The sequence below is a fragment of the Epinephelus fuscoguttatus genome, linkage group LG13, assembly GCF_011397635.1.
Source record: "Epinephelus fuscoguttatus linkage group LG13, E.fuscoguttatus.final_Chr_v1".
NCBI classification, from domain to species: domain Eukaryota; kingdom Metazoa; phylum Chordata; class Actinopteri; order Perciformes; family Serranidae; genus Epinephelus; species Epinephelus fuscoguttatus.
The window spans coordinates 34,085,184-34,096,624 of NC_064764.1; the positions used below are offsets into that span (position 1 = coordinate 34,085,184).

The following is an 11,441-nucleotide window of genomic DNA, read 5'->3' on the forward strand; positions in this document are numbered from 1 at the left end:
GCACAAGTTTTCACTTGCCATGGGACATGTCCTTAAATAGGCCCTTCATGAGCATTTGGCCACTAATAAACTGCTCAGGGAGGGGTTCTGATCACGTCACAAGATGTGAATCTCAGAGAAATACTTTCTTATTGTTGATAATGCCATTACTATTATGTGGTAAGGAGGTGATGTTATAAAAATTGTGTGTAATTTTACCATATGTAAACAAAAAAAACCCCAATCAGTCTTTGACAGGGACTCTCAACTGCTATTTTGCTGAACCACTTTTCAAAAGAAATACTCTTGTTGAACTTCAAACCTTGTGTAGTTTGGGGGTAAAATGGCACAATCCATTTGTTTAGGCTAGATTATCCCATGTTTTTACTTAAAACATGTTGTATACACTCAAGTCTGTGAAAAACCAACCAAACTGCAGGTCTGTAAAACTGAGGAACAACTTGTGATGTCTGCAAAACTTACACTGTTAAAAAAGATCCAACACCATGTTCATTATTATTTGAGGAAAATAAATAAGCTCTTTATTTAATTTATTTTATATCATCAACCATTTCCCTCTTTGTGGAAATGAAAAAAGGGGGAATCTGTTTTGTTACCCTTCTGATGGTGACATAGCACTTCTCAGCCCCCCGGTATCACACCTATATGACAGCTGCAGCACTCACTACGTGTTTTGTTTTAAACTTAAGAAGGTAAAGGAAGCAAACTCCATGAGCCCTGATGCTTTTCTTCCTTTGAAACACCTTCCATATACATAGATGTCAGAAAACGCAACTGTAAAAACACATTTAAACAACTTCCTTAACCATATATGGAATCCTCTGCTTACTCAATCATTACTATTTGGTTCACAACACACACACACACACACACACACACATACACACACATACACTGTCACGTGCGTGCACATCTTCATAGGTATACCTTATTTACTTCTCACTTTATTTTGAAGGACAGTGATTTTTCAGCACAGAGCTTTTTTTTGAAGTGCTGTTTTCTGCTGTAGAGTGAGTGACTAACAGGCAGCTACATGACAGCAAACTACCTCAACTGAAATATGACCCTGAGATGCACTTATGATCCTAAAAATGGCCGTCACTGTTTCCTCTAGTTTCTCCCATGAAGTGTTACTTCCCCCATTTTGTTGGTACATTAAGACTTTACACTGACATTCACAGCTCTGGGCTATTTCCAGTCGTGCACCTGCAACGCACCTTACTAGTATAAACCCTCTCTCAAGTTTCCCTGTAGGTACCATGATATTACAAGTCTGTTTAAGGCAACTTCATAACAAATAACATGCATACACTATGTTTATTTCATTGTTGTTTACTTCATCATTTCACAATGCATGAATTGCTCAAAAACTTCTCCTTTTTAGGAAAAGAAAAAAAACATACGTATATACTTCCTCAAAAGATACGAGAAACCACTGAATCTGACAAGACTCACTTTGGTCACTTGCATGTGACACACCCTGTGCTGCAGAGCCGACTCCTCAGATAGTCATTAGCATCAATGGAGGAAGTTTATGCGAATGTTGAATATGAGGAATGTGTTGAATTCAAAGGAACCCCCAAAAAACAGACAGGTAAGAATGTTTAATATCATCATTAGTTCTGATTTATCATTTTCTATATTCACTGGTGTTCTCTGTGCTCAGGCTCCGAGGTTTCAAAGAGATTTCCTGGAGCTGTTGTCCTGTTTCTGGGGCTGCTCAGTGTTCTCCTGCTGGCTGGACTCATCGGTGTCTGTGTCCACTGTGAGTTTAATTTACATTCCTGTAAATGCTCTCCCTAGATTTCACACTCTTTTCACTTTTTGTCACTTTTTGAAATTATTATTATTATTTCTGATCTATTTTTGTTTGATTGACTTTCTTGTATTAATGCCTCATTTATGTTTGTTTTTTTCTGTTAAAGTAGTTTCATTTTCAATATCTTGTCAGTTATACACAGAAAAAAATCAAACCCTAGCAGCCAACTCAACAAAACAAGGACTCATTTTGGTGCCATATTCCAGTGGTTTCAAACTTTTTGTGCCCAAGGCACACCAAAGGGCAAGCCAAAGTCTCAAGGCACACCTGTATTTATATCTGTGCACAATAGCTTCTATAACGTGTAAAAGCTATAAAAGCTTCAGAATTCACGGGTGGGGTATTAAATGCTAGGCAACAAACAAAATGTGAAATTCTCTTGATCTTGTGTTAAGACGACCTTATTTCAGGCATCTAAAAAAAAATAATAAAATAAAAAACATTGACATCAAGACAAGGGGGCTGAGAGTGCTAAAATGTAAACTAATTTCTGGATTATATGACTCATTTCTTCACCACTCTTCAGCATGCCATGTCCTTCTCTGTTCCTGAAATAATTACTACAGCCACAAGAAGGTGTACACAAAAATAAAACCAAATCTGGGTTGTACAGTTGACCTATGTCCTCAATTTTTATGTGAGAGTGGGCTGAGAATTAGTGTTATTTATCAGAATCAGAAATACTTTATTGATCCCCAAGGGGAAATTATTTGTGTTACAGGTGCTTCTTGCAAGAGTGGAAAGATAAGTGAAAATATAAGAAATTTAACAAGAGCATTTACAAATATATAGTTAAAATAAACAGGATTATGAAAAAAAAATAAAAGTAAATAGATAAATATATATTGTAACCTAAACAAGATTATTTACACAATATATATAGTAACCTAAATAGCTAATACACAGAATATATACAGTCAAGATGAAATGGGGTTATTGCACAAGTTAAATTATTGCACATGTTGACAGTGGGTGAAATACTCTCAGGGCCACTCAGAGGGAGGAGTTGTACAGTTTGATGTAGTTTTTTTGACAGGCAGGAATGATTTCCTGTGGCGCTCAGTGGTACATTTAGGTGGTATGAGTCTCCCACTGAAAGTACTCTTGTGCCTGACCAGCACATGGTGGAGTGGGTGTGAGACATTGTCCAAGATAGTTCGTAGCTTAGACAGCATCCTCCTCTCTGACACCACCATCAGAGAGTCACACTCCGTTCCCACGCCGTCACTGGCCTTGCGGATCAGTTTGTTGTGTCTGTTGGTGTCCGCCACCCTCAGCCTGCTGCCCCAGCACACAACAGCATAGAGGATAGCACTGGCCACCACAGACTCATAGAAAATCCTGAGCATAGTCCGGCAGATGTTGAAGGACCTCAGTCGCCTCAGAAAATACAGATGGCTCTGGCTCTTCCTGTAAAGAGCGTTAGTGTTCTTAGCCCAGTCCAGTTTATTGTCCATGTGTACCCTCAAGTACTTATAGCTCTCCACAATGTCCACACTGACCCCCTGGGTGGAAACAGGGGTCACTGGTATCTTGGTCCTCCTCAGATCCACAGCCAGTTCCTTTGTCTTTGCCACGTTGAGCTGCAGATGGTTCTGCTCACACCATGTGACAAAGTTACCCAAAGCAGCCCTGTACTCATCCTCATCACCCTTGGTGATACATCCAACTATAGCAGAGTCATCAGAAAACTTCTGAAGATGGCAGGTCTCAGTGTGATAGCTGAAGTCTGTGGTGTAGAGGGTGAAGAGGAAGGGAGAGAGGACAGTCCCCTGTGAGGCCCCAGTACTGCTGACCACTCTGTCTGACACACAGCGTTGCAAGCGCACATACTGTGGTCTGCCAGTCAAGTAGTCTACAATCCAGGACACCAGGGGGGCATCCACACTGCTCGCCGGCTTGTCCAGGTGGGCATAGACGCGGTCGAGCAGGTAGATGGTGGCGTCCTCAACTCCAAGTCGGGCTGATAGGCGAACTGGAGGGGGTCCAAAAGTGGCTTGACCATGGGCCGTAGCTGCTCCAAGATGAGTCTCTCCAGGGTCTTCATGATAGGGAGGTCAATGCCACGGGTCTGTAGACCTTGGAGCCACTGGGACGCAACATCTTTGGCACATGAACGAGGCAGGATGTCTTCCACAGCATGGGGACCCTCTGGAGACTCAGGCTCATGTTGCTGCCTTCAACTCCTCTGTGGTTGTTGGTCCTGAAGCCAGTGATGGTCCTCATTCCACTCCAGACTGCTCTCATATTGTTCTGCTGGAGTTTCCACTCCAGCTTCCTCCTGTACCTCTCCTTAGCCTCTCTTATCATCATCTTCAGCTCCCCCTGTATTGTTCTCACCTCCTCCCTGTTACCAGCTCTGAAGGCCCTCTTCTTTGTGTTGAGGATGACTTTGATGTCCTTTGTTACCCACGGTTTGTTATTTGGGTAACAATGGACAGTCCTGGCTGGGACAGTGGAGTCCACACAGAAGCTGATGTAGTCTGTGATGCATTCTGTGAGCCCATTAATGTCCTCCCCATGTGGCTCACAGAGTGCCTGCCAGTCTGTCACCCCAAAACAGCCCTGCAGTGTCTCATAAGCCTCCTCCAACCATCTCCTCACTGTCCTCATGGTCGCAGGCTGGCTCCTGACTAGTGGTACATAGCAGGGGTTGAGGTGCACCAGGTTGTGGTCTGACCTACCCAGAGGGGGGAGGGGGGATGCATCCTTGGCGTTTGCATACAGCAAGTCCAGTGTCCTCTCCTCTCTGGTAGGACAGCTCACATATTGTGTAAAGGTGGGCAATGTTGTTGCCATGGTAGCATGGTTGAAGTCACCCGAGATAGCTATGAAGGCACTTGGGTGTTTAGTCTGCAGGCGGGCTATGGTGGGTTGGCAGAGGGGGGATGTAAACAGTTACAATAATGTGAAAACTCCTTGGGCAAATAATACGGCCTGAGTCCAACAGCAAACAGTTCAATGTCTGGGCAACAGATTCGTTCCTTCACAGAAATATGGTCAGGACGGCACCAGCAGTTGTTGACTAGAATGGCAAGCCCCCCTCCTTTGCGTTTACCACTCTCGGTGCAGTCCCAGTCGGCCCGAACAGTCTGAAAGCTGCTGATGGAGACGTTGTTGTCAGGAATGTCCTGGTGAAGCCATGTCTCAGTGAAGCACATCAGACTACATTCCCGGAACTCCTTCTGACTCTTGGTGACCGCTGTTAGCTCGTCCATCTTATTTGCCAGTGACCTTACGTTGCCCATGATGAGAGAGGGGAGACACGGCTTATATTTCCTCTTCTCCACCCAAGTCAGTTGCATTTTTGAGGGGCGAAACGCGCTTGAAAACTCATGAAACTTTTAGAAAACATATCACAACTGGTGAAAAATTTGATAATTTACATTTCACCAAGATGTATGAATTTGGTTGGCAAATGTAAAGAAAAGATGTCTCTTGAAGCCATGAACTAAACCTAACAGAAAGTCAGCCATTTAGAATTTATTGTGAAATTTTAGTGTTTTCTAAAATACATACTTTTTCTATGCTATCTAAAGACCTTCACAATTAAAAAGTGCTAAAAGCTTTTCTTGAAACACTGCTGCTGTGGTCCTCATGTGTTGGTTTAGATTGGTATGATAGTCTTTCACAATCATGGGGCAAAATAAGGAAATATGTAGTCTTGTGATATACATTAGGCATCGTGTGAATGCAAAAGGTTGTTTGTATTTTAGTGAAATGTCTCTTGGTTATTTCAGACCATGTCTCAGCATATGGATCAGCTCCAGATCTCTCCATGATCAAAGCCAACCTGACTGAGAGTCTCAACGCCAGTTATAAAAAGATTTCTTCCCTGACTGAAGAAAGAGACCAGCTGAAAGCCAGAATCACTGAAATGACTGAAGAGTTGAAGAAGTCTGTCCCAAAAGGTTACACCAACCAAATGACCATCATTAGAGAGTCCTTACCTGCTGTTGACACAAGTCTTGTTGATCTGTAATGTCTCTTATTTGTATCTTACAGAGAAAACGTGTCCTGCAGGATGGAGGATGTTCAGTTGCGCCTGTTATCTCCTCTCTTCTGGGAGGGGTTCCTGGGATGAAGGCAGAAAGGACTGCAGAGGCAGAGGAGCAGATCTGGTGGTGATAGACAGCTCTGCAGAGCAGGTACTGTGTGTGTGTGTGTGTGTGTGTGTGTGTGTGTGTGTGTGTGTGTGTGTGTGCATGTTACTGACAAATTTGAGGAAGTACCGAAAGTAAACAAGTCACCATTGCTTTGATGGTGTGTAATCGGAATATGTGCACATTTGAATCAGGCCACAGGAATGCTGCTCAGCCTTGCTTTCAATTCTAACAACTACTTCCTGTTCAACCCTCCGCTAACTGAACAGAGATATAATCATTTGATCATGCCGCTCTTCTAGACCTCCAAATATTACAGGACCAAATAGATCAAATCCAGATAGTGAAATGAGTCATTTTGTGATGTCACACTGGGCACTTTTTACCTGCCATACTTGCCAGCTTCTCAGCTCATTCAGTAGTTTGCCACTCTCCCCGCCTCACCACCACACCTACCTGCCAGCCTATCACCTGTCCACACATTTCTTGCTCCTGCCCGTCCATCGCGCCCACTTCATCAAGCCTCTCACCTGTGGATCATTACCTCCTGGCACTATAAGGACTCCCTCGTCACAGACTCTCCTTGCCACATTGTTCTTTTCCCTCACTGCTTTGTTGGAACTGACCCTGCCTGTCCCTCATTCTCCTGTTTCGCCTGCTCCCTGGTAAACCACTCTGCCTTTTGTCCTCGACCAAGAGCTCTGCTTCCACCTTCCTGGTTCCTGTTCGCTTGTCTCTGTAGCTGTTTGGAGGGACCATCATCCAGTTCATTGTGCCTGCTAGGGTGGTCAAGCAACAGAACTCCAACAAACTGATGACAATTAACAACATAGATCTGAACTCCAGACCCTGATGCACTAGTTCCACTCACATATCTGGATATTGAAAACTATCTTGTTTTTGGGCTGAGTGCACAGCACATCCCTCAAAGATTGCACCCACGTCTCACACGGCATGACATACCTTCATATTCTCTGTACCAGGCCACCAGGAAGTGTGGCCAGGAGTGACCTGATATTTAATTATGATTATCAGATTACAACAAAGTTTTGTGTTGAGATAAATAACTGTAAACTGCACACACATACATTGTGGTTAAAACTAAACTATACTGTGGGTTTCTTTATGTTGAACAGGAGTTTCTCAAAAAGTTCACCCAGACATATGCTTGGATCGGTTTGACTGACAGAGTTAAAGAAGGAACCTGGAAATGGATAGATGGAACTCCACTGACTCTGAAGTAAGGCCTTGCTTTGGTTGAAGACATTAACATATGCAACTTTAATTTTGTACAACAATACTAGAATTTGCTTGATTTGCATTTCCAGCAGACATTTCTTTCATTCATAGCTGCTGCACATGCATAAATATCGCACACAGATTTATTATAGATAATGAAATGGGACTCAACCCAAGCTGATAGATTTCATAAATTATGTCACGTCACATAAACTGTTATCCAAAATTGGTGAATTGATGAGTTATTATGAGGTCAGGTGATTATTTAAATACAGGAACTGTGATTGTGTCAGACATTTACAGTATCATGATTCTCTTGTTCATTATTTAACCTGTTAGCAACTGGGGAAACAACCAGCCTGATAATGGTGGTGGAGATCCACAGTGGGGTGAAGAGGACTGTGCCCATATCAGACCTGACAGCGAGTGGAACGACCGGTCATGTGAAACCTTAATGCGGTGGATCTGTGAGAAAACGGCTCAACATTGCTGAACGTTTTGAGATCATCAATTTGATAATGCTTTGGCTTTGGCAATAATGCTCTGTCATGATGAGATGATCCACCACCATTCCAGCCAGTGTGTGTATATATGTATGTGTGTGTATCATGTGATCCAATTGAAAGCCCCATAGAGTAGTGCAGAGATGACACCTTTTTGTAGGCCAACACAGAAATTAACATTGCCCTGGTTCCCTCAACAAAAGCCTGTGGGATTTTTCAATAAGATTTTGGATAATTGCAGAAAATAATCTCTGTGGCAAACAAACGTTTGTGATACTTACACGATTTGTTTAGCAGGATAGTCTTTATAAAGGAACACATTTTTTATTATTTCTGAAGCATCAATGCAATCACCATGAGGAAAAAGCTAACGCTGGGCTATAAACAAACAACACTATGGTCGTGTGACTTCAATGTCCTCACCATAACGAGGCTGTAAGGGTGAGTTTGGCATGATGATGCTCTGTGGTCTCATTTAGCCACTTGTTAGCAACTGTCTTTTTTAAGACGCATAAAGGCTTCAAAATTTATAATTTGGGTATTGACTGACATATTTTATGTGTAGACCAAAACCTCAAAGTCTCTGAAGCTTGTGTTAAACAGACCTTATTTCAGGCATCTAACCAAAAACCCACTGACTTCAAGATGAGGGAACCAGGAGTGCTAAAATGCTCACTCATTTCCCAGTTTAGGACTCATTCCTGCACCACTCTGTAACAGCTGCAGCCAGTAAAGTTTGTGCTTTCACCTACCCCTAGATCAGTGGTTCCCAACTGGTGGGTCGCGAATCCATTCTGAATGGATCGCAAGTGACTCATAAATGTGTCAAGTTGGTAAAAAATACACTTTATTTTCAAGTACATTTAATTTCCAACACAATGCTTTTATTTTGAAGTGCTGTTTCCTGCTGTAGAGTAGCATATATACAATATGCACTTAATTTTGCAATGAGAATGTTTTGAGATGATTAAAGAGAGAAAGGAATATTTGTGAAGCTGTGTAATTTGTATTCCATAACTAACTGCAATGTAAAGTCATCTGACCCAACCAGCATATATAAAAACGGCGGAATGAAGCCATATTTCCAGGAGCAGCTGCAAATATAAAACAATACAAAAAGAAATGTTTAACACATTTTTGTCATCCTTCATCTTGGTATTACAGGAGGTACGGTACAAGTGGAAACCGAGGAAGCTAGCAATGAATCTTTGACACTGATACAATCGTGGACAACTCGGAGCAGAATTCCATCTTTAATTGTTGCATGTGTTGTTTTAAATGGCACTTTGCTTCATTGCAGATCTAAATGATGTGGACGCTGTGCCAGACTGTGGTGGTAAAGAGGGGGCTGAGCCTTTACCTCCATTAACGTCCGCATGATACGGGGACGGTCACTGTTACAGTTTAATGACGCAGGGCAGCGCATCGGGGGGAAATGCAGCAGGACAACAAAGAAATTTAAGGGGTGAAAGTCCAAGTTGGGCGGGTGGGAGATGTAGTGGATGGGTCCAACAAACACTGACTTTCACCCAGGAGAGCGGTGTTTGCATCCGGTAAGATTAGAAGGCCAAACCCTGTTCTTTTATCCTAAACCTAACCATGTGCGTTAGTTGTTGGAGGAAAAAAAAAACTCAATTTAAGTTGTTGTACTGACGTAGTGCTTTTATTTTGAAAGAGACTGTATGTAAACGTTAAATTTCCTGTGAAAACAGAAGTGTATTTTAAAAGAAGACAATGCATGTAACAGGCAGAACTTGACACAGCGTCTCAGAACGTCAACAACCAACACACCCAGGGTACCTTTCACATCGTATCTGGACGTGGAAAGTCCATGACCAAACATCAATATGTGACGAGGCAACTGAGAAGGTGGGGCACTTATATTTTATTTTATTTGCTGGATTTTTCGAGCACAACCAAAGTTGTAGAGGTGTTTGAAAGGTTTAATTTATTTAGAATTAGACTTTATTTGCATAGAGACATATAAAATGACAAGTAAGACTGGTTCTTACTTCTATAGTGAATCAAAGGGTGAAAATATACTATTCCCATTTTTCTGGGGACCCCCTGGAACTCCCTTGAGAGCCACCCAGCCAGCATTTGTATGTGTTGGATTGTTTATGGGTGCCATGCCAATTGCCCACATGGGTGGGTTTACTTAAGTGGGCCCCAGGATAAGATGCCCATTTTGGACCCATACCCACTTAGTACCCAGGTAGCCCTATCACAACCATGTGGGGCCCATATGGGTAAAGTCATTGATGTGGGCAGTTGGCATGGGGCCAATACGGAGCCCATGGACAATCCCATACAGGGCCCAAATTCCAGCTCATTTACTACCCACATGGGCCCCAAATGCAGATGCTGGCTGGGCAGTGATCTATCCACTGCAGCTATTTTCATACATTTCCAGTTTCAGCGCTGGGTGATCCTTAATGTTTTTGAAACCATTGCCAAAACTTCTGGAGTGCTACCTTTGATTCTCCTGGATCAGTAGACTTCTCTCGACACAATGAGTAGCATTGTTTCTGCATATGGGTGGATTACTCTGTGCACATCAACATAGGAGGGAACCCCCCCAAAAGAGGGGATAGGGTCTGAGCATCAAACACTTCATGTCCTGCATTCTTGTGAATTTTTCTGCATCCACTGAAAATGTTTTTGTTTATGCTGAGAATTCTGTCAAATCAAAGCATCAGTAATGGCAACAAGAGTGTCATTGTCTCCTTATACTATTAATAGCGTGTCACAAGATCACTGTCAAAAGACTTTTATTTAAAAAACATAGACTGGATGAAATTACGCACATAGCCAAGATGACGTCACCCATTGGTTTGTGGGCTGTGGTGTTGATTCTGACAACTATTTCAGATTTAGTCATAGTCTTGAGACTAATTTCCTCATTCGGTTTAGTGACATTTTAGTCATTTTTATCCTTCATAGTTGTACTCTACCTTTAGTCCACGAAAATTCAAAATGTTTTAGTCAATGAAACTTCATGACATTTTAGTCATTATGTTTTGTATTTGTTTTTTTAATCTTTAAACTAATCCAGTTAGGCTAATTCATGTATCAGAAATTAGAATCAAGGTGACAGGTTGTATACAAATTTAATCAATACAATTATTTTCTGCAACTACCAATAATTTCTGCACACTTTTGATGCATTCATTCATTTTCTGTAACCGCCCAGCCAGCATGTCTCTTAGACTTTTAATTGTATGTCTTGTACATTTTTTTATGTCTTTTTTACTTGCTGCAACACTAATTGACCTACGGGGACACAAATAAAGCTGAAGCTGAATCTGAAAATCTGAATGTGGGGCCTCTGTTAAAGAACACTTCACCTGCAAAATGACCATTTGTGTATCGTTTACTCACCACGTTACCTTGAATTTTTGAAGAAAACTTTTTTCTTCTTCTGCCTTCATGGTGACCTTAGAATCCAAAAACGGTGAACATTCTTCATGGATTTAAGTCACTGGGGAACATGTTTAATAAGTGCAAAATGATATCTCTCCTTCGTCTAATTTATCCAGTCGTATGCTCAGTACTTCCCAAACACATGATTTTTCACTGAAAACATTACCATATAAAACACTTCCATGTTCAAGTACTGCGCCCCAAGCGTGCCCAAGTTAGATTTATTTCTCAAGTATGTTCACTACACCGAAACTTAAACACAACACTTTTGTTTTGTTCCCATTTTTCATAGGTTATTGACAGATAGATAGACACAACGTGGCAGAGGATTGTCATGGCAACCACAGTTAGCAC

General features: G+C 41.9%; 1 protein-coding gene across 1 annotated transcript; it reads left to right on the plus strand.

Annotated features, from left to right (window-relative positions):
• The first annotated feature begins 1,457 nt into the window (after window positions 1-1,457).
• On the plus strand, window positions 1,458-8,244 carry LOC125900214 (CD209 antigen-like protein E). Its single transcript, XM_049595119.1, has 6 exons — window positions 1,458-1,594; window positions 1,667-1,765; window positions 5,560-5,730; window positions 5,825-5,967; window positions 7,059-7,162; window positions 7,501-8,244. The coding sequence occupies exons 1-6, from the start codon at window positions 1,522-1,524 to the stop codon at window positions 7,652-7,654; spliced, it is 744 nt and encodes a 247-aa protein (XP_049451076.1). The 5' UTR covers window positions 1,458-1,521; the 3' UTR covers window positions 7,655-8,244.
• Window positions 8,245-11,441: the final 3,197 nt, after the last annotated feature.

Coding starts and splice junctions, on each gene's coding strand:
- LOC125900214 (XM_049595119.1), top strand. CDS start 1,522: ATGGAGGAAGTTTATGCGAATGTTGAATATGAGGAATGTGTTGAATTC. Junction 1,766..5,559: donor CATCGGTGTCTGTGTCCACT/GTGAGTTTAATT, acceptor TGGTTATTTCAG/ACCATGTCTCAGCATATGGA. Junction 7,163..7,500: donor GGAACTCCACTGACTCTGAA/GTAAGGCCTTGC, acceptor TTAACCTGTTAG/CAACTGGGGAAACAACCAGC.